This window comes from Syngnathoides biaculeatus, chromosome 4 (assembly GCF_019802595.1).
Source record: "Syngnathoides biaculeatus isolate LvHL_M chromosome 4, ASM1980259v1, whole genome shotgun sequence".
Taxonomy (NCBI): domain Eukaryota; kingdom Metazoa; phylum Chordata; class Actinopteri; order Syngnathiformes; family Syngnathidae; genus Syngnathoides; species Syngnathoides biaculeatus.
In genome coordinates, this window is record NC_084643.1 from 24,828,106 (window position 1) to 24,854,890 (window position 26,785).

The following is a 26,785-nucleotide window of genomic DNA, read 5'->3' on the forward strand; positions in this document are numbered from 1 at the left end:
CACCTGCACCTCATGCGTGCTGATTGTCCCCTGTATATATAGGACCCCGATGACGACTGGTCCTCCGCCAGATCGTTGAGGTTCATCTCCCGTTCCAGCACTCTCGTATCCCTGATCGACCTTCGCCTGTTCTCCGACCAACCCCGTAAGCCTGACTCCTTTCATGCTCTTGCCTGCTCTGATCGATCTCCCATGTACCGACTCCTGCCTTCCCGCTGACCTGCTCTCTACGCCCGACGTCCCAACTACCGCTGCTGCACCTGACTGCCTGCCCGATCCCCGACCTTCTAATAATAAACGTTTTTCCCTGAACTACCTTGCATCTTCCGAGTCCTGCATTTGGGTCCGAACTCCGTTCCGATGGGTCGTGACAGTATTATCACTATAGTTGGTGTAAAAATATTGTTATTGTTATTAGACTAAAGCTAGAAAAATATGGTCCAGAAGTGTGAGGATTTAGTGCTATTATATAATGACAGCGACAATATTACGGTGGTGTCTTGACATATAAATTAATTGGTCTGTGACCATTCTCATAACTCAATTTGCTCGTAAACTACATTGCCAAAAATATTTGCCCACCTGCCTTCACCGACATATGAATTTAAGAGATATCCCATTTCTCATCCATCTCTACATCTATTTTCTGTACTGCCTATCCTCTCTAGGGTCGGAGGTGTGCTGGATTCTATCCAACCTAAATTTAGGTGAGGGGCTGGCTACACCCTGAACTGGTCACCAGCTAGTTGGAGCATTCACAATTCATAGGATTCAATATGATTTCATTTCACCCTATGCAACTGTAATAGGTAATAGGAACTCTTCTGGGGAGGCTGTCCCCAAGGTTTAGGATTGTGCTTAAGGGAAATTTTGACCATTCTTCTCGAAGCGCATTTGTGAGGCCACACTCTAATGTTGCAAGAGAAAGCCTGGCTTTCAGTCTCCTCTTAATTCATCCCATAGGTGGTCTAACAAAACGAGGTCAGGACTCAGTGTAGGCCAGTCAAGTTCATCCACACTAAATTCTTTCATCCGCGTCTTAGAGGAACTTGCTTTGTTCACTGGTGCACAGCCGTGTGAGAAATGAAAGAACTGTCCCCACAAATTTGGGAACATGGAATGGTCCAAAATGAGGGCTCCCAAGTTCTTGTGAAAAGAACTTTGAAGTATTCAGCATACCAAAAGCTTTTGGACAATTCATTGCTTCTCACTTTGTGGGCATTCCTGTACCAACATTTATGTAAAATCAGTGTTCGTCATTGAAATTCATTGAAATGCCATTCATCCGTTCCAGATCTGTTTTTTTTAAACTCACTGATCAGTGATTGGCCCCAATAATCTTGCTCGTGTAAAAGCTTGTCTTAAGACTCAGATTGATAATACTTTATCTATGGCAAAATTAAAAGTGTGTTTTTTTTTTTTTTTCAAAGAGTGGAGAACTCCTCATTTGTCAACTGAACAACTAGGAATGAAAGTCTCGCACGCAAAAAAACTATCCCCAACTATGTTAGCTCGCTCCGGGCCTGTCCTGCAGCAAAAAGACGGGGGTGGGGGTGTTGTCATTGAAATCTGACCTTGGAACCCCTCTCATAGCTCCGCCCACACTCCCTCAGGGGAGAAATACCTGCATCAAGAGGCAGAGAGTGTTTGGAGCTCTGGAGACAAAAAGTACCACTCATCACAGAAAAGAGCCCGAGGATGTTGAGCAGATTGAATCTCCCCACCCGGGCCGCCTTCTCGACATGGCTGCAGTTAATTTAGCTGCCGCCTTTAGGGAATTAAAGATATTGATTACAGGGCCGGCTGGAATGTTTGTCAACGTGAACGAGTGGATGGGCTTTGTTTGGGTCTTGTCTTTGGGATGAATGAATGGAGCCTCAAAGTGGAATACAGATCTATTGTGTGGCCAATGTAATCATCTCTAACAGAAAAGTTTACTTTTTAACAGTGGCTAAGAGTGAAGGAAACAATACTACAAACATTTGCAAACTAAATTCCAATATTTGTTTAACTATTTCCAACAGTCTGTTCTCTTCATTTCATAGCACTTTTCTTGGCTGGTCCGCATCTTATTCATATGTGTGGTTGTACATTTTTTGCGTGATCAGATTCTACCATTTGTCTGTTGTCATGTCAGTTCGGACCTTCAAAATCAGTAGGTCTCTATCAAATCACAGCCGATCACTCAAGTAAAAACAATTTAGTAAACAGGCGGCACAATGTGGACGACTGGTTGGCACATCTGCCTCAGTTCCGAGGACCTGTGTTCAAATTTGGTCTTGCCTGTGTGGAGTTTGCATGTTCTCCCTGCTCCTGGGTGGGTTTTCCCCCGGGTACTCCGGTTTCCTCCCGTAGCCCAAAAACATGCATGGAAGGGTAATTGAGAACTCTAAATTGAACCGAGGTGTGAACGTGAGTGCAAGTGGTTGTTTGTTTTTATGAGCCCTGTGATTGGCTGGCAAACAGTTCAGGATGTTTGGCCAAAGTTATCTTTGAAGAATGTGCCTGAATAGGAATTGTTGTCAAGTAAGTTCAGTGGTGATTTCACTGATGAGTGCCCCAACTAAATTTTTTTATGAATTAACTATTTTGTTCCCTGTCCAAGCGAACTCAACTCACTTTATTTGTATCCATCCATCCATCAATTTTCTGAGCCCCTTATCCTCCTCACAACTAGAGATCCTGGAGAGAACCCACACAAGCACTGGTGAGAACATGCAAACTCCACACAAGCGAGGCTGGGATTTGAACCTCAGTCCCCACAACCGTCTATCACTCGTCCACCGTTCTGCCTGCCTTAATAATTTCTTGATTATTCCTTTCACTTGACTCAAGCAGCAGGCTATCTGCAGATCGCTAGCAACTCAACATTTTGGCTCGCAACAAAAATGATGGTGTCTTGAAAAAGCTGTCAATTGCGGCACTTCTAAGTCAAGGTTCTCCTCTATGTCTCCTGTAAAGTACTGATGCAGTCAAGTGAAGTTTGGAACTGTTTAGGGCTACAGCTTCTTTGATTTTTTTACTTTATCCTCCTCGTACCTCCTGTTGGCTCTTTAGGGTTTACTTTGTCAAGTTGCAAGGTTGAGGTCATTTTCGTCTAGGATCCCCCTGCATTGTCTCCTAATTACTCATTTAAAGCTCCCATTCTTCACTTTGATTAGATGGTTGGTCACGCTCTCAGGCCCTGCCGGCTAGCTCATTGATCTTCTCGCTTTTATTCTTCTTAATAGTCTCCACACCCTCACAAAGCGGTGGGGGATTTGAGCCCAATTGACAGATTTGTGTCGCCAATTTTAGGACATTGGTACTTGCCTGGGTAAAACTAATAAAGGATTCTATGTGTCTTTGATTTGGACTGCAAGAGACTTGTCTTTGACGAGGTGTGTTTGGCAAGTTTTTGGTACATACAATATGCTACACTAACTCTACCCTAATATTGATGTTGGTTATTCATTTAACAAGGATGACAATACAGTCAAACATAATGCAGAGTTTGAGACAATTAAAAATGTGATTGTGAATGTGTTAGTAAAACTAACTAATTAGCATGTTGAGTGCAAAAGTGCAAAAATTGATTAATGAAATAATGACATGACCTGCTCGAAATTTAGTCAGGACTTGACTTGCTTGATTTATTTTTATTTATTTTTTTTTGCCACAGTAACTGGAGTTATCTGAAACTTGAACACACATATTATATATACATATACATATACACACACACACACACACAGATATCTATCTATATCTATAGATATAGATATGTATGTGTGTTTGTGTTTATATGTATGTTTAATATACGTATATATATATATATATATATATATATATATATATATACATATATGTCTATCTATCTATAAAAATACACACACGTATATTATACATACATATACATATGTGTATATATGTATGTATATATGTGTGTATATGTGTGTGTGTGTGTGTGTGTGGTGTGTGTGTGTGTGTGTGTGTGTGTGTGTGTATATATATATATATATATATATATCTATATATATATATATATATATACACACACACACAGGGTTCGCACGCATCCCTAAAAACCCCTGAATTTTCGAAAGTGCATTTAGGGGCTCCTAAAAGTCCTTAAAATCAGCAAAAACCGGTCAAGCCCCTAAAAAGGCCTTGAATTATAAAAAATCAAAGGGAGGACCTCTACCGCCAAAATTCTCCCCCCAAAAATTATCTTTTATTTTAAAAAAATAGCGATCCGTCTGGCGTCTAAAACAGCCGGAAATTGTCAACGGAAGTCACCGTGTTGACAATGACTCGCCATCTTGTCGTCGATATTCCATTGTTCGTTTCCGTGAGTCGGCATTTCACTTCGTCTTCGTTACGTCTTTCATCGATCCAACTTGTATCATGGGGAAGTGCATTTTTCAAGATGCTTGGGTTGAAAGTAAGGAGTTTGGAAGCTGGGGTCGTCGAGATGCAAAAGATCGGCACATGTTTTACTGCCATCTGTGCAAGCAGAGCTACCAGCTAGGAAAGATGGCTGTCAAAGCGCTGGAGTCGCACCGGAAAAAAAGAAGACACGCTCATTTGGAGAAGACTCTCTCATCTTCCGTTGGTATGAATCGGTTTCTAAAATATAAAGATAGTGAAGCATCAACTTCAGGCAGTGGTACTAGCAGTGCATGCGCACCTACAGTTGTCCAGTCATCGACTTCAAGCAGCCAGAAGTCAGGCTCTATGAACGTAGTTCAATACACGAAGGCGGACTCGTTAAACGCAGAGATCGTGTGGACTTAAAAAGTGATCTGCAGCCATTACAGTTACAAATCTTGTGAAAATAATTCGAAAGTGTTTGCAGTCATGTTCCCAGACAGTGACATTGCTAAAAACTACCACTGTGGGGAAAGGAAGACTTTGTACCTGGCTACATTTGGCATCGCTGCCCACTTTTCATCTCTATTGCCTCAAAGCCAAAAAAGCCAGAATAGAGACTGACATACCTACGGTTATTGAGAAGGCAGGCAGGCTGTGTGAGCACGCAGAAGAAAAGAGGAAGCTGAGGTTTATCACCGAGCCCAATGCACTCAGAGGCACAGCAAAGGACAAGAGAGCCTCTTGGGCACCTCTGCAGCAGCAAATAAAGGAGGCACTGGGTAGGCTCAAGGAGCTAGAGTAGGGGTGCTGAGACAGACATCAGTAGAAGACATTTGTGTATATAGTTGCAATTGTAGTTAGAATCTGTTTGTCTGTATACTGTTATGTGAAGACGTTGACAATGGTCATATCAATGAGAACTACCACAAGGGGCGACAGGTGATCCCTGTCACAGGTACTGAGGTACTGGAACCTTTGATGAACCAAGAACAGCCGATGGCACCATTGGGTGAGTCTTTTTTCCTTACTCTTGATTTCCCACGATGGCCCTAAATTTTCCGTTTCAGCCCCTAAGAATGGCCCTAAAAAGCCCTTAAATTTTTTGGGTCCGACTGATTATGAACCCTGTATATATATATATATATATATATATATATATATATATATATATACACACGTGTGTGTGTGCGTGTATGTGTGTATATGTATGTATAATATGTGTGTGTGTATTACAAACTGACGTGTGTGTGGGTGTGCATGTATATGTGTGTGTCGAGGTATTGGGTCGGGACTGGGTGTGGCAGATCCTAAAGATCAAAGCCTCAGACTGTGGTGCAAATAATGTGCTCATTTTTTTTTTTTTTTTAACTACAAATAACATGGCAGACTTGTCAAGGAAGAAGTGACTGCTGGAGCTCTATTCTAATAATACAAAGAGGTAATGGTTCAGAAAAGGTTGAGATTTGGATTTTGGATAACTGAGCAGCCCATTCAATTCCACTTGTGTATTTTGTCGAAGAGAGTGTCCGCGTTTTGCTTTTTAACGACAGGTTCTTATGAAATTAAACAGCAAATATAGTATAGTCAACTATGATTGTAAAACAATATAAATATGGCTGTGAGATGAAGGATACTATTTCCAGCTCTCCGACGTGACACATGTATGTCCGTTGTATTTTTCAACCATTGTGTTCCTAACTTCACACTCAACAAAAGCGAACACTCGGCTCTTTCTGCACACCAGTAATAACGCCCTCATTGTCCCCAAGAGGCAATGCTCCCATTTGCAGAAGAGGGGGGGTGGGCCCTGGGGGGGGGCAATTTACAAGGGTAAATGCGTCAAAATGTGGTCAGCCAGAGCCATGATGAAATCGTACTCACTTTGTTTGCGATTTTCAAATGGCTTATATAACTTGGGTCAGTGAGTCCAATGATTAAATAAATGAGTTATCTACTGACCGACTTACTAACTTCCCGATTTACTAATTGGCTCACTTACTCTTACTATTAACCAACGTACAACGGGCTTAGCTACTGACTGAATGCCTTACTACCTGGATGGCTAGCTAATTGATTGACTAAAAACAGCCCAAGTTATTCATTTAAAAACTCAAAGAATAACTGACTTACTGACTCACTCACTCACTGTTCACTGGCTTACTCACTTAACTGATTCACTGAAAACATAGTAACGAGTTGACTGACTGACATATTAACTAACAGGGATTCGAATTGTCTAACTAACTCAGTGACAAAACTAAATCTAATCTTATTGACGTAGTGAGTGTCCAACTGACTTAGCCAACTACCTGATTGACTAACTACCTGATTGATTCAATAACTCACTCACCGATTGACTGACTTACTAAACGAACTAAACTCCTAGTGATTGGTGGACTGACTCGACTGCCTATATTACTAACTCTCTGCCTTACTAAACTAACTCACTGACTAAGCAGGTGCCAGACCGGTTATCTCTCTCACCCACTTAGTCAGTCAGAGAGTGACGTATAGAAGTGACTCATTTACTTCCTACATGAGTAATTGACCAACTTACTCCCTCACTGATTAGAGAGTAAACAAACCTGTCGCAGGAAAAAAAAAAAAAAATCCATCCACTGTCATTTTAATATGTGAGCATTTTCTACTTGCTTCCCTTCCAGGTGTTTATCTCCCGTCCTTTCTGTGTCATAATCCCCAGGGGATAAAGAAGCTTTCTGCTAGCTCACCTTCTTTCTCTCTCATTCCCTCTCACTTCCTAACGCTCTCTCTCACTCTCTATCTCTCTCACACACACATACATATTCTGATTAGTGTCATAGTGATTCACAGACACATGAATCGGCTGGGAAAAGCTGGGTAAGAAGCTGAAATATTTGCTGTGATTTACATTTCTGGGAAGCGAGTGATGAATGAAGACGTAAATAAGAATGAATAAAGTGTCACATGACACATTGGACACACAAAGTGTCACCTTGTCTTCTCTACTGGGCACTTTTCTGCAGGCGCACGAACTCGCAATGGAATCCAAAGTATGCCACGCTCGCCTTTTGGCCCGAGTTTTTGTGAAAACAACATCAAATGTGCAGTGTGTGTTTGGCATATGGGAAAAGCTTTTATTGAGGAAGGGATGGCTCCTGTGTCATTTTTTTTTCACTGTGCCAGGTGTTATGTGGTGGAGAAGGTGTAATCATTTGACCATTTGTGTACATCATACTGGGGACTATTCCTAATATTTTAGTTGGTGGTATTCCCGCATTACCCTAATTTAAAGCCCTGACCCTGTCTCTGAAACCCTACTATGCAACCAAAACTCTAGCTCAAAACCTTAATGTAAAATTGTAGCCCTTAATTAAGACAATCATTTGAAATTGTGACCTTGGCTTGAAACTTAAACTTGAAACCCAAATACTGGCTTTGAGAGCCTGAATCTGGTTTGAAAGCCTAATTAAAAACTTAACCGTCTCTTAGAACCCCGACTTAAAGGAGGACTTGTTCAAAATTCATATGTACAATAAACCCTCCAATGTGAAGTAATATTCTTTTGACATATATTTTGGACATTAATTGAAAAAAAATTTAAAAAAAAGAACATTTTTTAAATTCAAAATTCATATGTACAATAAACCTTCCAATGTGAAGTAATATTCTTTTGACATATATTTTGGACATTAATTGAAAAAAAATTTCAAAAAAAGAACATTTTTTAAATTCAAGCAAAATCTGGATATGTGCCAGCTTCACAGCCAAACCCGGAAGAAACATCCTTGACCCCGCCCCTGACATTGCCGATTCCGAGCACGACAGACCATTCGTTCTAGCTAAACCAAGATGCCGACAGGTTGTGCAACATAACTGAGAAAAGCCACCCAAATTTCTCCTTTCTTAACCTCTCGTGGGGTCAACCTGACAGGATAAAGCTTTGGCTGTACCAGTTAAGGCTCTTTCATCAGCCTGGGAAATTTGCACGCATCTAATCATTACTGGTTATTAGCTGCTAAGTTATAGCCTCTCGTGCTGCTACGGTAAAGCAACAACATACTTTATGAGGCGGCACGGTGGCGCAGCTGTACAATCCCGGACCTCCATGTGTGGAGTTTGCATGTTCTCCCCATGTCTGTGTATGTGTACCTTGCCTCCTGCCCGTTGACAGCTGGGATAGGCTCCAGCACTCCTGCGACCACTGTGCGGCTAATAAAATGGATGGATGGATATATAACTGTAAGCACACAACACTTCCTGATGACTATTTACGGGGATCCGAGTGTGCAACCCACACACCCCCACACCCGCTGCCGGTTGATCGCAAGAGGCTGGCTGCTTAAAAAGTACAACTTGGGGTATAAAAAAAAAAAAAAAAAAGTCTGGCCACGCCTGCTGTATTTTCTTTACATCTATACCAACTCCTCAGAAAAGCATCAAATCTCCACGGGCCATATAATGGGACTGTTATTGTTCGTTGTCAGCACCACACCCCTTCCAACGTGTCAAGTTCCGCCTGTGTGTATTCTGGCTCAAACGCTTGAACATTGTAGATTGTTATTTTTGTTTTGTTTGCTCAGTGGCGGGAGTAGTGATCACATGGAGCATCGACTTGCTGTTATGCAAGCTTTGTTGGCCCTTAGCACACATCGTGTGTACAACCCCCACCCCTGCCGTCGGTCGATTGTGAGAGGCTGGCTGCTTGAAAAGTACAACTTGGGGTAAAAAAAAAAAAAAAAAAAAGTCTGGCCGCGCCTGCTGTATATTCTCTACATCTAAACCACCTCCTCAGAAAAGGATCAAATATCTGCGGTCCATGTAATGGGATTATTGTTCGTCATCAGTGTCATGCCCCCTCTCCAACACGTCAAGTGCCAGCTGTGTGTATTCTGGCTCCAGCGCACAGGCTTGAACATCGTACGTCATGCTATTTTCGTTTTGTTTGTTTGTAATTATTTTTCACAAAAATCGACCACAAAATGCCAGATAGTGGACATTCTCTGTTCGGTGAAACGTATCCACGAGCAATGGGGGGTCAGAAAAGGAAGCACTGGAGGTGTGGCAAATGCTGATTGGCTGTCAGTTTTCCAGCCGGGCTCATTGGAATATCTGAGTGAGGGAGAAATTCCGATAATATTTTCCGATTTAAAGATTTTTCTTGGTGAAATCTGTGGATAACACTGGCAATAAACGAAACACTGAACCCTCATCTACTAACTTTTAATGTGTGCTCCCATTCGTATTACTTTCAACAACGTCTACCTTTAAACCCTTACCAACCCTGGCTTCAAAACCCTTATTTGAAACGCTGACCCTCCCACAAAACACTCCAGTAATTGTAAAAACAAATTACATTTTGAAATTACAATTTAAAATTGTCACATTGGCTTGATGCCCTAATTTGAAATGCTAATCCTTATTTGGAACCCTAATATAAAATCCTAACTGTAGTTCGAAACCAAAATCTAAAACTGCATTTTTGGCTTGAAATTGGACTTTGAAACTCGGAACTCTAATTTTAAAAAAGTACCCTTGCTTTGTAACCCCAATAGGAAATCCTAAAAGACCACACAGCTGAACCTGCAGTGTAACTTTCATTTATGTTGTGCGTTGTGTGTACTGAGATTTTGGCATAATAATCAGTGAATTGACGGTAAAACATTGATTGTTTAAAATTCATCCTTTTTTGTTTTTGTTTTTCTTGTTTTTGTCAGTGCCAGGGAACATGGGGTGCTTCCGAGACAGCGGGGACCCCCCCACCTTGTCCGGCCCCACCGAGACCTCCAACAAGCTAACTATCCAGACCTGCATCAGCTTCTGCAGAAAGCAGAGATACAAGGTCAGCCTTGCCTTGAAACCTCATCTGATGCACAAATTGGGGTTCAAACCGTCACCTAGATCTGTGACCCAAACCCAGGCTTCACACTTTAGTTTGATACAGTAACTTGAAACTTCAAACCTGCTGTGGAACTTTATTCTGAAACTCTTCAAGCAATAATCTTAAATCCTAACCTGAAACCTTAAATATATTTTAAAACACCAAACCAGGCTTCAAACCCTAACTTTATATCCCAACTGTGTCGTTAAACTGTAATTTCAGAACTCTTAAATTGGATTCAATCCAGATTTAAAACCATAACTCAGTCTTCATAATTTAAATCGAAACACTAATTTGAAACCTTAACCCAGGCCTGAAACCCTAATCCTCACTTGAAACCCTAAATTGAAGCCCTCACCCTATCTAACATATTTTGACACTTCAATCCAGGCTTGCTCCTGTAAATTAAACCCTAATCTTTCTTGAAACCCTAACTCAGGCTTGCAAACTTTGAAATGCTAGACCTGACTTTGAACCTCTATCCCAGCCTTGAGACCCTAAATTTAAACCCACAACTTGTCTTGATTCCCAAGTTTGACACCTTATCCTACGATTGAAACCCTGAATTGAATCCTTAACCCTGTCTTGAGACCCTGTAACTACCTTGAAGACCAAAAATAAAATCCTAACCCTTGTTTAAACCCTGAATCTGACTTTGAAACACTAAACCCGTCTTGAAATGTAGTGTAACGAGTCTATTTTGACAAAGTAAGAAGCAGAAAGTACAGATATGTATTTTCAAATGTAGATTGTCAGTGCGAAAAGACTGAATGAATACAGTACTCCAATATAGTCACGATACCTGTAAAATCTACCAAGGATTGGGACACGGTATTTGTGCATCCAAGCACTGGTGGTCAATCTTTCCCGCTGTTTCACATTCACCTTTCCTCTCTGGCTCCCTGTTGAGCGTGCGAGCGACGCGTGACAGATGATGGCTGCAATCAGGCTTGACTGCTGGAAAGGAGCAGGAATGAGCCCGTTGGGTGCCACCACCACCACCACTTTCTCCTCCTCTTCCTCCTCCACATCTTCAATGCGCTGTGATCATCTCTCCCTCTGGCTTATCTTTGTGTGCGCCGCAAACTGTGCCAGGTGTTCCTTTTTTGTCTTGATAGAGGATGACACCCCACCCCACCCCCACTCCCACCCCTATATTATACCATGTAAAACAACCAGAAATACTTTTGCCCTTCTCACATGCTTCAAGCACATTTGAAGCGATTAAAAGGCTTACGCTCTCACACTATCAGGAAATCAGAGACTTTTGTTATTACATTAATAAGAAGAAGATTCTCCCTCACACAGTTTTTCAAATCAGAATCAAAATCAGCTTTATTGGCCAAGCATGTAACAACACACAAGGCTTATTTCAAGCAGTTTGTCACCCCCCAGTTGAAGTTCACCAGAAAACTTAAAACAAAAGAGAATTTAACATGGTATATTAATTATTATTAAAATATTAAACTAAACGATATTTATAAAAAAGAAAAGTCCACTAGCTTCATGTTAACATATAATCCAAAATACCTTAGATGGGCTAATAGAAATAAGCACAGATGACACGGTAATTATAAACCTTCAAAGAAGTTCTACTCCAGGCTCTTTCACGCTGCACTTAGCAAAATGTCTGGCGCCCTTGACATTCCCATTCAACGCAGAGAAAATTGTTCTGTTCGGACGTTTTGATGCGCTGACATCAAGAAGCAAAGAAAAGGTGGTGGACTGAGTGCTATTTTGCCAGAGTTCTACTGTAAAAGACAAGGGGGAAAATGGAGGAAGGCATAATAATGGCAGTGTCACACTACCTCAAACATTGGGCCACTAAAAAAATAATACGGGCAGGCTTTCAAACTACCTTTGCAAGCTCCATGCTCTGCCTGAAATATACCTCAAAGCGTTATTCTTGGAACTAGAATGCTCAGAAAGTAGTTTAACTCTGAGATGCTGCCATAAATTCACCATAGGATGTTCCTATTCCCTTTTTTTGTGTGTTGCTGCGTCAGCTCCTCCTCCTTAAAATTAGCAATTGCCAAGTTGTGATCCGCAACGTACCCCGCCTCCTGCCCGAAGATAGCTGGGATTGGCTCCAGCACTCCCGTGACCCTTGTGAGGATAAGCGGAACAGAACATGTAGGAATGAATGAACTGTGACTTTGAGTGAGCCGATTGGTGAGTTTTTCAACATACAAGCCATCAATCGTCAATTTTTTTTTTTTTTTTTTTGCTTTGGCTTGTGAGCAAAATTTCGAGATATGAGCCCAAGATGGTGGCAGCAAAGTTAGCTCACTTCACAACAAGCAGCAGTTTCTCAGATAATGAACAATTGGTTAAATCACGAGTTTACAGTGGTTTGCCACTCCCAGTTGAAGTTTACTGTCAAGCTCAACATGAAAAAAAGAATTACACATTGTATATTTTAAAAGAGACCACACAACTTTTCCGATGAAATGTCTGCTAGCTTAATGCTAACAGACTGCAAAACGTCAGACTGGCTAATAAAGAGCGTTGATCGTCCAAAGTGTTATAACCCTTTTAGCAACACAAAGGCTGGAACAAGACATGTAGACCCTGTGAAAAATGACCAATATTTCTTGGTTCTGTATGTCTGTATTTCATGCACCTTGGTGGCCAAGGCACGCACCTCAGAAATGTGTGGTTGAAACAATATAATGGCATTTGATGAAAGATGATTTTTGACACGAGTGTTTTGACTTATGAGTATCATCACAGAATAAATTACACTTGTAACTCAAGACACCACTGTATTCACAGGCATGAACTATTTCTGCTCTCTCAGCAAAGGCGCACAATTTTAAATTCAAAATGTACTTTCATAAAGACCTACATAAAAAGATTGTTCGATATTCCGTGATCAAGGAAGAAGGAGTTATGAACTGTGCTCTAGTGGGAGTTCACTGTGTCCCGTTCATTCTTTGAGTCAAAAAAAGCTGTCCTTGTCGCCCAGTACCAGCAACTGGTATTCTGTAGCCTGCAAGTTCCCCGAATCACAAGGCCATAAATTCCTTGTCTGTAAGTGGAGGCGGCGGGCGAGTGGGAAAGCACGGCGCTCGTACCTTCACTCGTGGGACTTAAACCGTAACACAATGGCTTCCCTTTGATGGCGGCACAATGGCACTTTTGAGCGTGATGACTTGTGACGTTTTCACATTCCTTCTGTCCCATTTTATTCTCCATATTAATGTGAGTTACGACATCTGGTAATGACGAGGCGGGAAGAAAAGGCTTTCGTTTCACACCGCTTGATATGCAAATGGTAAAAAGAAGCAATTGCACTTGAACTGACAACACTGAGTGAGGACCTTTTTTTTTTATGGAAGACTAAATCATATCCGGCATGAACAATGGCAATAAATCTTAGCATTCCCACCAGTGTATTTATATTTCCAAGGTTTCTCACGTAACAAATAACGGCCAAATAGGATGATGGTGTGATTAGTTGTCTGTGTCTGTATGTGTCCTCACGACCAGTTCGGGGTGTAGGCCACCTTTTGCCCGAAGTTAGCTGGTATAGGGTCCAGCACCAAGTAGTGTTGCGAATGGATGGATGAAACTTATGTCCATAAAATATGTCCCAGATGTTTATGAAAACCTACGTTAAGTTCATTGATCACCCTAAATTCTCTTTGATGTGTTTGAAAACTGTTGAAGACTAAATCACGTTGAATATTAAAAAAAAACTTGCATATGCCTGCTTTAGTCAAGACTACTTCAAAAGTACGCTAGTTTAAGTGAAGACTGAATTTCTTCCGGTGTTTCCAAAAACATGGACAGTACTTCAGGTTTAGTTTAGATGTTTATTTTTCAACAAAGTCTCTAATAAAAATTTGTAAGTTAAGTTGCTTGAAGTCTTTAAATTGATTTAGATGTTTACAAAATTTGTTCAGTGAACGATATAAATGAAGTTAAATTTATTGAATTATGTCAAATTGTCCTTGATGCTCACAAAAGCACATTCATGCTTGTTGAAAAGTCAAAATTGTCTTGGACGGTTTAGGCATACACGGCACGCAGTGTTCGAATCCGATTTGACTGGAACATTAAACAATTGGATATATGGATGCCCTTAAACAGCGAGCCTCAGTAATTGTTCAATTCTGCACATAGAGTATATTGTACTTCATCACATTTATTAAATTGTAAAAACCTAGATTAATAGTTAAGGACGAAGCATGTTGTTGAAGAGAAGAGACACGGGCGATAATAAAACCGAGTGTGTGGATTTCTTTTTAAATATTCTCATTCTCTGCTGTTCATGTGAATACTCAACTGTGTACATTTTGGACACAGGCTTCGCTTTTTCCCCTACATCACATTAGAAATTAATATAGCTAGGTAGTCTTGTAAAAGACAGTCTTTGATGTTTTACTATACTGTATTTATATGGCTTCGGGGCAGCGCTGCGGCTATTCTTTCTTGCTGGCTAAAAACCTGGAAATTTAGTTTCAGCATGAGCCAAAGCTGATACGTGTTTTGATCGTCTGTATTCCGCGACAGCGTGTGCCAGCAATTGGTAACAACCAGTGGCCGCCTGGAACCATGCACGCAGTTCAGTCGGGTTCAGCCACGACTTTCAGTGTGCGGTAGCCCTAAAGGCAGATGTTAGGTTGATTGAAGTCTCTAAATCGCCCTTGACATTTACAAAAACATCTCTCTCAAGGTTTGTTGAAGACTTAATGTACTTTAATGCTTAAATAGTGTTTCCTTGAAACATGATTGTTTTTTTTTTAACAACGGTGAAGCATTTGTTTGACGATATAAATACTGAGACGGTGAAATGGATCTTGAAATTCCTTCACTGGTAGGTGATTAAAATTGATCTTATTTTGTGTTTTTCCAGCTGGCTGGCATGGAGTCGGGGTATGCGTGTTTTTGCGGTAACGAAGTGGACCTTGATTACCACGGCGAAGCCCCAAGCATGGATTGCAACCACGTTTGTTTCGGCGACCACACGCAGCCGTGCGGAGGAGACGGCTGGGTCATCGTTTTCGACAGTAAGTCGCCGAGCCGTGCTAAATGTTCAAAGTCAATGTGCCAGTTGTTCTTTCCCTTCACGAGTGGTTATTTTTCTCTGTGTTTTTGAATCTAACTAAATTCTAAAATGAAAAAAATCTTGCATATTTGTGGTTTAGGCTCAGATGGATTGTTTGAGTTTGTCGTTTTTTGTTTCTCTATCATTTTTTTGCAGCTCGGGTGGGTTCCTGTGGGGGGAATTACTCTTCCCCATCCGGAGTCATCTACTCCCCGGACTTTCCAGACAAATATGGACCTGGTCGCGTTTGCTACTGGACGGTGCAGGTGCCTGGATCCGCCGCCATTCTCTTCAACTTCACCTTCTTCGACATCACAGATCAGACGGATATGGTGGAGCTGTTAAACGGTTACAGCAATGAGGTGGTGGCACGCTTCGACTGCCGTAGCCCGCCACGCCAATTGGTCAACATCACCGGAGACTTTGTCATACTCTACTTCTACTCGGACCGTACCAACCAGGCGCAAGGGTTTGCGGTGATCTACCAAGGTAGGGGTCCACTATCTCTTTTGGTAGCACTGTTGCTTGTTCTCTACTCCTGTCCATCGAGTGCCTGTCTCACCTCTTTCCAAAAGACTCCATAACATTCTTCCTTTCTCTGCTTCCACCACATGGTTCTCTGCTCTACCTTTGTCTTCTTCATCTTCCTCCCCACCACCAGAGTCATCCTACACACCACCATCCTATGTTCTTGATCCACACTCTCCCCTACAACTACCTTACAGTCAGTAACCTCCTTCAGATTACACCATCTGCACAAAATATAATCCACCTGCGTGCTTCTACCTCCACTCTTGTAGGTCACTCTACGTTCCACTCTCTTCTGGGGAAAAAAGTGTTCACTACTGCCATTTCCATCCTTTTTGCAAAGTCCACAACCATCTGTTCCTCTAAATTCCCTTCCTGGGTGCAAAATTTACCCATCACTTCTTCATCGCCCATATTTCCTTCACCAACATGTCCATTACAATCTGCACCAATAACAACTCTCTCTCTGTCTGGGATGTCTGAACTACTTCATCTAGTTCCTTCCAGAATTCGTCTTTCAACTCACATCCTACCTGTGGGGCATAGCCGCTAATCACATTATACACAATACCCTCAATTTCAAATTTCATCCCCATCATTCGATCTGATACTCTTTTCACCTTCAAGGCATCCTTAGCCAACTCTTCCTTTAAAATAACTCCTATTCCATTTCTCTTCCCGTCTACTCCATGGTAAAATAATTTAAACACTGCTCTTAAACTTCTAGCCTTACTACCTTTCCACTTGCTCTCCTGGATGCACAATATATAAACCTTTCTCCTAATTATCATGTCAACCAACTCCTGATCTTATCCCGTCATAGTCCCAACATTCAAAATCCATACACTTAGTTTTAGGCTCTGTGCATTCCCCTTCTTCTTCTGGCGACAAATACGGTTTCCCCCTGTTGTTTGTCTTCGACCCACAGTAGCTGAAATTCCACCTCCGCCCTGCAGGTTAACGGTGCCGGGGGCGGACGTTGTTAACCCGGGCCACGACCGATCTGGTCTGGGATTCTTTGGATGAATGCTCATATTTGTTTGGCAAAGTTTTAAAGCGGATGCCCTTCCTGACGCAAATCTTTGCATTCATCCGGGCTTTGGACCCGCCTACAGATTAGACTGGCTTGTGCTCCCATAGGGCTGCATTCTTGGTCGTCGTTAATGGTTTTCTAAAACACGTCTTAAGACTGGTTTGTGGTTGTATATGCTTCGGACCCTCCACATCCCGGCCACCAACTCTTCCAGCTCCTTCTGTCGGGGAAGCGCTACTGATCAATGAAAACCAAAACTAGCAGGCCTACATTTTTTTCCCTTTTGCAATTTAGTCATTAAATTATTGCTCAGCGAACCTACTATTTTCTGCCTTGCACCGTTGTTGAGACAAACTCTCACATCCTGGTGGTCCAATCAGTATTACTATTAGTAATACATACTGGGGACTATCGCACGATTCGTCACTTTAAACTGCTCCATTTACACAATTGTCACCGGGAACAGGTACTCTGTATAAGCTGAACATAATGAGGGGCGTTGACATGCTCTAATGGCTCTAAATGCTAGAAGACTGCATCTTTGCACAACTTACTTTTGTAAGGAATACGTTCCTATTAATTGAATGTCTATTGTTCTTCATTCTCGTTAGTTTGTTTGTTCTTCTTCTCAGTACTCAACATGAATGTCGTACCAGGACGGCACCGACTGCCGGAGACAAATTTCTTGTGTGTTGTTACTTACTTGGCCATTCAATCTGATTTTGATTCTGATGTGTGTAGAGTTGTCACTCCTGTGATTGACAGATAATCAATCCGCGCATCGGCATGTTGCCTTTTATTTGTGACTCCAACCCACAACTGCCAAATTTGCATGGTGAGGTTTTGTACTGTGAAAAAAAAATGTTTCGCTTTTCCTTGAGTCCTCGAGGCCAACGTCATATTTGGAAGTCATATTTGGCTTTTCCTCTCGGAACTTTCTTATCGAGCTGCGGCAGCTCCCGCTTCGCCAACCTTTTTTATGAATGCCGCCCATGTTCGGGATCACTGCGACTCTCTGATTGCATGGCCGGAAGAGTTGATGACTTCACCCAAATCTGCTGCTCTCGCTGCACTTTCATGTGGACACTGATGGAAAGGCAAATAGATGATGGGGGACAGGGGGGGGTCAGTGAGACATCTGGCTAAAATGGCCGTTACATTTAAATTGAAAATGATAAAATAATTTGGATATATCCATAATCCAGATTTAGAGGTGCTGATTCTCACCCCAGTCGCTTCAAACTTGGCTATGAACCACTCCAGTGAGAGTTGGAGATCATGGCTTGATAAAGCTAATAGAACCAGATCATCTGCAAAAAGCAATGATACAATACCGACGCCACCAAGTCCAACCCCTCTCAAGAGGAATGGGACCACAGGCCAAGCTGTGGCTGGAGGTGAGCCCAAATATATCTAGTTGAAACTTCTCGACCTCAGACATCAGCTCAGGCTCCTTCCCTGCCAGAGAGGTGACATTCCACGTACATAGGGCCACTTTCTGTAGCTGGAGACCGGATTGCCAAGGTCCCTGCCTTCGCCCACTGCCCTGCTCACACTGGTGGTGAGCACATGGGAAGGGGGACCCACGTTATCCTTTCAAGCTTTGCCCAGGCGGGCTCCATGGATGCATGGATACCAGGTACCAGGTGCTCGCCTGTAAGGCCCACCTCCAGGCCTGGCTCCAGAGAGAGGCTGTCCTGGCCTGTGTCTGGGCAGGGGGAAACTGAGCTCTCTCTTTTTTTAATCGGAGGCGTTTTGGGAGCCGTACTTTGTCGAGTAACTCACCAAGGACTTGTGTACCATGGGTAACCCTACCAGGGACGTAAAGCGCCAGACAACTTAGCTCCTAGGATCATTGGGACACACAAACCCCTCCACCACAACAAGATGATGGCTAAAGGAGGGGCTTTGGCCAGTCACCAACTGAAAATGCTACACAGTGTCTCTTTATGTCTTTAAGCATGAAACTCCCAATGGGTGAGTTCACCCGAGGAATATTATTAATGTCATGATTTGTCACCCGAAGACAATCACTGCAAGTCAAAATTGTGATGTTGATGGTAGTCAGGAGTCCTTTGTCTGTGTCAGAAGTAAATATTTAGGGATCCAGCGTTCCTGTTGAAGCGCACCAATGACTTGAGCATTTTATGAGGTCCAGTACGTTCACCATTTTTATTGCGAACCCCCAAGCTAGTTTGAGAACCCCTGAAGTAAAGCCCTCAAAACATCAAGTATCACGGGCAGTATCCAATATTTGGCATTACAGGGAAGCGCCGGACTGACTTTTTGTCACTGGTGTCTCTGCAGCACTGACAAGCTTCAAGGATGAGGAGGCCGCACAGGATGAGAACAAGGACTTCTCCAGCACGGTGGAACCTCAGCTGCCCCCCAGTGTCACCGATGGTGCCAATGTAACAGCCAAAAGACACTCATCCTCGTCCTCACAGATCGTCTACGTGATCACGTCCAGCCCCGGCAAATCGGAGCACAGCATGCCAGGTCAGTGGGCTGGACCTGGACAGACCACCGGACACAACGCTAGTATGTCCAGCTCCCACCCTTCTCTCTATTTACACCTTCATTCTCCTCTGCGGACTCGATTTTTTTATGTGGTTTAAGAAAATGTTCAAATCCTGGCCTCATCTGTGTGGAGGTTGCATGTTCTCCCCATGTCTGCGTGGGTTTTCTCTGGCCACTGTGGTTTTCCTCCCACCTCCCAATTATATATGTATTCATTGGAGACTCAAAATTGCCCCAAGGTGTGATTGTGAGTGCGACTGTTGTCTGTCTCCATGTGCCCTGTGATTGGCTGGCAACCAGTTTAGGGTGTACCCCACCTCCTGCCCAAAGTTAGCTGGGATAAGCTCCAGCTCTCCCGTGACCCGTGTGAGGATGAGCGACTCGGAAAATGTGTATGTATATACATATATAAATCCAAACTACTTGACAAAATTAAACATTATCTCATCTTAATTAATCATTATCTTATGTTGTTATTCCTCTGCATTTGTTAAAAATAAAATAAATGTTAAATTCAATAACGTAATAAAATTCTTCACATGTTCAATATATTTATTAGAATTGCATTTTTCTATTAATTTAGGTCATTATTTTAATCAAGTTTATTTTATAATATTTTTCGTGTTCCATTCAAGACCACACAACACTAGTTGAGTGGAGATGGTGTGATTGTGTGATAAACTTGACTAAGTATTTCTGCATGTTAAATTGATTTCGGAGCCAAAACTAAATTAGGAATCACTAGATTTGATTCCCTGGCGTTTGATTTAATCACCTTGAGACACCTGTCGGGAGGGGTTCACCAAATCAGGACTCTGCGATGAATGCAATCATTTCAACAGCTGTGCACGGATGATGCATCAACATTTCTCGACACTTTGCTGGCTCAGCTTTTCCCAGCAGGTGTTTGGTCACATGCTTGCCCTTCTGGCCTGCTCCACTTTGTTTTCTTGGCCAAGCAACCCCACTGACCCCCACCTTACCGTGTCACACCCGCCTTCTTTTCACAGTGTGGACCATCTACGCCTTGGCCGGCATCCTCATCCTCACCGTTGTCGCCATGCTTGCCAAACTGTTGCTGCACATCACAGTCAAGTAGGTCTCATCAGTCTTTCCAGTCAAATAGCCACCATTTATTTAATGTATATAATTCTGTGGCAGGAGTTATTAAAATACAGTGGTGCTTAGTGAGGATAAATGGTAGGGAAAATGGATAGATAAATGGATGGATGGGTAGGATCATGAATTCTGCTATTTAACATAAAATCCTGAAGGAGAATGTTGAGCCATCAGTTTGTGACCTCAAGCTGAAGTGGATTTGGGTTCTGCAGCAGGATAAGGATCCAAAACATACCACAGTCAAAGTTTGAACTTGAATCTGATTGAAATGCGATGGCGTGGCCTTAAAAAGACTTGTCATGCTCGAAAATGCTCCAGTGTTGCTGAATGAAAACAATATTGCAAGAAAGAGTGGGGCAAAATTGCCCCGTTGGCAGCAGTAGAGAACACTTGAATTCAGTTGTTGCTGCTGACGATGGCGCAACCAGTTTTCCGGTTTAGTGGGCCATTACTTTTGTCACTAGGGTAGCTGTGAAGTGATTTTTTTTTTCCTTAATAAAATCAAAATTTAAAAACAGCATTTTGTGTTTACTGTGTTTATCTTTATCTGATATTATAATTTGTTTGACAATATCAAACAAAGCTTTGAATTTCCCCCCATCTTTTCCGTCCAGGTCCTCGCGAATCCCCACTGTGAGCGGCTCGGACAGCTGCAACCAGAGCATCTCGACGCCACCGGAGCCGTGGATCATCTTGTACCGGCCCTCCACCATCTCCCTCTTCAAGAAGAAGCTCAAGAGCCACCACCACCATCACGGAGACCTCAGCCCCCTGGTGGGCAACTAGTTACTACCCTCCAACCATCAACTTCCTCTGAACTCCTTTGGTTAGCGAGGCACTGAGCTAACTAGCGGCTAATGCGGCATCCCGGTGGCACCCCCTAGCTTGAGGAAGGGAGGACGAGGAGCGGTGCCCCTTCCTGTTGGCACAGCTTCTGCCCCCAAGGTGGCGCTGCTTCTTTGTAACCTGGGCCTCATGTGCAAAAGTCTTCGGGCTAACCAGTTGCCCTCGGAGAGGACGATTCGCTCATGGATTGGAGCGGACGCGCCGAGGGTTGAGCGCAAAGACTGAGCGTCACGTGGCGAAGTGCCTTGTGGCGCATCCCCCCCCTCCCCTTCTCACATGTCTCACACGTGACGAGGATTTATTTTTGTAACCCTTTGTAAATACTTTTGACAAGGCGGTCAATGACAAGTTTTTTTGTGTTTACTGAACATATTGTTCAAATTAGCTTTGAAATGCGGGTGAGGGATAATATAGTATCGGATATACCAGAATTCCGCATGGTTGCTCATTCTATTGACACCATAGGGATAAAAGTATTGGGACACCCCAGAATCACGATGAATGGGAAAGAAACTGATCATAAAATTTTGGTTACACATTCACAGTACCTTTAGCCAAACACATGGCCATTAATAATACTTATTTGCGGGATCTTATAGGTGTGCCACAAGTGCAAACATAGCCACAGAGGCCCTCCTCCCCCCACACGTAAACGCAACACCCCAAATAAACATAGTCAACAGTAAGTTTAATGAAACACGTGACAAACAGCAGTACACCCCAGTTTGGTTTTTAAGTCACTCAAGAAGTGAAACGTTCACTTACATTAACCTGAGCGTCCCACCACAAATAAAAATATTTCCTGAATATAAACAAATTTAATTTATATGACGATCAAAAGTAAATATTGGAAACAATGCAAACTTAATCAGATCACTCACTTCCCATAATTCCCGGCCTACAGAGCGCACCTGGTTACAAGTCTCACCGAGTATATTTGTAAAGGAAATGCCATTTGGTACATTCATACGCCGCAGCTGTGCAAAAGAGTGCCCACATTGAAATCCGCATTGAAACACGAGATATTTACAAAGAAAGACGGTACACACAAAGAGTTTAACACTAGCGCAGCGCCAACGCGAACAAGGCCGATGAAAATAAAACTTACTGTGAAATATCACTTTGACTTGCCAGTAACACAGCAGCAACATGCTAGCACAGCGCTAAAAGTCCCGCAGCGCTAAAAGTCACTTCCTCGGCGCATATATTCCACCGGTCTCATTCTTAGCTTTTCCACTTGAGTGCCCCCTTGCGGACATTACAAAAAATGGACAAATTAGCCGCATCACTGCATTAACTGCAGGGTTGAAAGCGTGTGAAAAAATTTGCGGCTTGAAGGCCGGAAATTACGGTATATGCCACGCCACAAATAAACACCTTATGTAGTTCCCCTCTATAAAATATAATCTTAGTAAATAAGCAAAGTATATTTAATAAAGCATAAAACTGCAAACTGTACTCAACTCACAGCAACAGTGCTAGTACTTGAATGCCTTACCTCAAATAAACGCTGTCAACTGTGTTGAGTGAAACCTGTGGTAATACACAGCGGTGCCATCTTCAGGCCGTCCCCAAAGTGAAAAGTTGAATGAAAACAGCCTTAGCACTTCCACTTAAGCCTCGTCCCAGTACTTTTGTCCAGAAAGCGTGCGTCCGTTCTTTTCAATGTTGACAATGCAAATCTCATCAAAACAAAAAAAAAAAAAAATTGACGGTCGGAATACATTAAACAAGATGCACTTGCATTCCAAAAAAAAAAACTTTCAAAAGCTAAAAAAAAAAAAAAAAAATAGTACTTACAACAACCTTAGCACTTGCATACACAAAGTAGTACCAAAGTACTACCTCCCACAAAACAATTACTTTTTGTGGTGAGGTGGGGGGGAGGTTACTAAAAACATACACTGTATTTAATCTAAAATGTAACAAGCAGCTCAAGATATCAGCACGGTATTACAACCGTGCAGCAATTGCAAGCAGACCACTCAAACTTAAATACTTGACCTCAAATAGGTGGCATAGTTTTTTTCCCTCAGGAAAAAAAAATAGCTTTTTTTTCTGGGTTGATTAAAAAATATAGTTCAGTAAAACATACAATGAATCTTCCACATGGTCTTGGTGGGATCTTAGCCAGACCCCTCAAAATGAACTCATTCGCTCCCGGCCCTCCCAGTTAATATTTTAGTTCTAATGCAGTCAATGGCCGCGAATTTAAATGCCGCAGTCACAATATGAGCGCCCAAACCATAAATAGAGAATATGTACATAGCAGAAATAGTGAGATTTATAATTTATACAGTAAATTATTGTTTATTTTCTATGTGAATGGGAGCTATCTTTTGTACAAAAAAAGACAAAGGGGAAAAAAGTGAAGTAGCTGTTTAGTTTTATTTAATGTGTCTGGTTGCAAAAATAAAAACTGCATGTTTCCTAATGATTCTTTTTTTTTTTCCGGCCCTCATCGCTCTTTTTCTTTTCCGCGTGGGAAAATCCAGATCTCTTTTGCGACAAACCCTTGCATGACGTCTTTTGTTGTGACGCTAAAATGCTTTATCAGATATGGAAAATGGCTCCCAGCCCCGCACTCCCACCATCCTCGTCATCATCAGCATCAGCATCATTATCCTGGACGGGGCCAAGCAAGAAAATCAAATTCTTGTTTTTCTTAAAGATTCATAACCTCATTTGTCAGTGAAAACGTGAAGAGTCAGATGAGTGCATATTTTTATGATTTTTGTTCATCTCATCAACAACAACAAAAAAGAAGAAGCAAAGTAATTGCATAAAATGTGGAAGGGAATATTTTTTGTAAGTTAAATGAGTTTTTATTTCATTTTTTTTCCCAATGCACAGAAACTAGGCAGACACCAGCTTTACTGTAGTTTTCTCCAAAACTGCAACCTATTACTTTGTATTTGTATTGTACTCTAGCGCCCTCTGTTGGAAGGCGTTTTTGTTGTTGTGGCCTTTCATCCATCATTTTTTCATCCAATTTATCCTCACTTGGGTGTGTATCACAGGTATCATGAAATCAGAAAATTATAAAAACACTTTCGAATGAAATCTCTGACCCCGGTGCGAGAAAACCTGGTTTGAGGGAAACTCCACGGCAAGGCAAAGACTCAAAACATGCACACGCACACAGGAATGGTTAAAAAGAGGAGGGAAATGACTTGTTTTTAGATGGCGAACAATGATGAGTCCTGATCTCAATCCAACTGAAAGTATTTGGGGCGAGCTCAAATCTGCCAGAAGGGAAAAGAACCCTGCTGATGTTGAAGAGCTCAAACAAATTGACAAGGAAGAGTGGAAGAAAATACAACTTGAGAAATGCAAAAAGCTCTTAGAAGGATACAAGAAAGGTTTGTAGGCTGCCAAATATTAAGCGAGGGTGCCCAAGTTTCTGCACCTTCTTTTGTTTATCATTTGAAATTAGAATGTTCAAACAAACAGTCTCTGTGATATTACTTTGGACAACCAATTAAAAGATGCCGATGATACAACTCTGGTACATTTCCATTTAGTTCTGAAGGTATTAAACAGGTTAAGGATAAAATTAAAGGGTGACAATGATGGTAAGGAGAACTTGATATATGTTACAAATAGGTTACTATGAATTACTTTTAGATTAGTTTCAAGTTATAAATTACTAAATAATAGTAGTGTGTTCATCCATTTTCCAAGCCGATCATTCACAAGGGTCATGGGAGTGCTGCAGCCTATCCCAGCTAACTTTGGGCAATTTTTGTTAAATAATATGAGATCAAATAAATTTAAACAAATATATTTTCAATTTAACTATCATGAATATAACTTGCATATTATCCATCCATCTTCTTAGCTGCTCATCCTCAGAAGGATCGCGGGGAGTCCTGGAGCCTATCCCAGCTAACTTTGGGCAATTTTTGTTAAATAATATGAGATCAAATAAATTTAAACAAATATATATTAAATTTAACGATCATAAATATAAATTGTATATTATCCATCCATCTGGAGCCTATCCCAGCTGTCAACGGGCAGGAGGAGGGATACACCGTGAACTGGTCGCCAGCCAATCGCAGGGCACATGGAGACAAACAGCCACACTCACAATCACACCGAGGGGCAACTTAGAGTGTCCAATTAATGTCGCATGTTTTGGGATGTGGCAAGAAACCGGAATGGGTTCGACCCACGAAGGCACAGGGAGAACATGCAAACTCCACACGGGCGGGTCTGGGATTGAACCCGGGACCTCAGAACTGTGAGGCCAAGGCTTTACCATCTGAGCCACTATTATTTATTATTATAATAATTCATCATTATGTGGAGTTTTTGACCAACTTATTCAATAGAATACTAGCGGGCGGGAAGATGCCTGAAGAATGGAGGAAAAGTGTCCCATTTCCCATTTTTAAGAACAAAGGTGATGTTCAGAACTGTGGAAACTACAGAGGAATAAAGATGATGAGCCACACAATGAAGTTATGGGAAAGAGTAGTGGAGGCTCGACTCAGGACAGAAGTAAGTATCTGCGAGCAACAGTATGGTTTCGTGCCTAGAAAGAGTACCACAGATGCATTATTTGCCTTGAGGATGCTGGTGGAAAAGTACAGAGAAGGTCAGAAGGAGCTCCATTGTGTCTTTGTGGATCTAGAGAAAGCCTGTGACAGAGTACCAAGAGAGGAACTGTGGTACTGCATGCGTAAGTCTGGTGTGGCCGAGAAATATGTTAGAATAGTACAGGACATATATGAGGGCAGCAGAACAGCGGTGAGATTCTTAAATGGAAAAAGATGACACGCTGTGGCGACCCCTAACGGGACAAGGTTAGAAAGAAAAAGAAGAAGAAGATAATAATTCATGAAAAAAAAAAAAAATCCAGTATTGTTACTAACACATAATTTAACTGTTCGCGAAATGATGTTCCCCCCTGCCCAGAAAAAAATAATATATTTTTGTGCCGGCACAGTGGCGCAACTTACAAAATCCCAGCCCCGCCCGTGTGGAGTCTGCATTTTCTCCCCGTGCCTGCGTTGATTTTCTCAGGGCACATCGGTTTCCTCCCACATCCTAAAAACATGCAACATTAACTGGACACTCTAAATTGCCCCTGGGTGTGTGTGACTTGTCTGTCCCTATATGTGCCCTGCGATTGTCTGGCAACCAGTTCAGGGTGTGCCCCGCCTCCTCCCCGTTGACAGGTGGGATAGGCTCCAGCACGCCTGCGACCCTTGTGAGGATAAGTGGCTAAGAAAATGGATGGATGGATATTTTTGAAATTGTTTCGTGAATTTCTTTTAACTATTCTTATGAGGACTTCATTCTTGTAAAATTAAGTTCACTGTTGCAAAATTATGTGTAAAAACGAGAGCGAGGACAAATTATTTAATAAACACAATCTGATTGAAACTTTACTTTGACTTTATGATGTTTTTGGTCTCCTGTCGTTGTGATAAAAATGCTACTTTGTGGTTGAGTGTCATTTGCC

At 42.0% G+C, this 26,785-nt stretch overlaps 1 protein-coding gene across 2 annotated transcripts in view; it reads left to right on the forward strand.

The window, feature by feature from the left end:
* kremen1 (kringle containing transmembrane protein 1) overlaps positions 1–24,794 on the forward strand; it is a 75,789-nt gene extending 50,995 nt beyond the window's left edge. The window contains exons 4-9 of one of the 2 annotated variants that reach the window (XM_061818111.1): positions 10,050–10,174; positions 15,075–15,228; positions 15,423–15,755; positions 19,135–19,368; positions 20,358–20,442; positions 21,081–24,794. In XM_061818111.1, the coding sequence (XP_061674095.1) occupies positions 10,050–10,174; positions 15,075–15,228; positions 15,423–15,755; positions 19,135–19,368; positions 20,358–20,442; positions 21,081–21,252 (1,103 nt within the window). In that variant the 3' untranslated portion in view covers positions 21,253–24,794. The remainder of the gene's footprint in view (positions 1–10,049; positions 10,175–15,074; positions 15,229–15,422; positions 15,756–19,134; positions 19,369–20,357; positions 20,443–21,080) is intronic. The other variant, XM_061818112.1, reaches the window with a different exon arrangement.
* Positions 24,795–26,785: the final 1,991 nt, after the last annotated feature.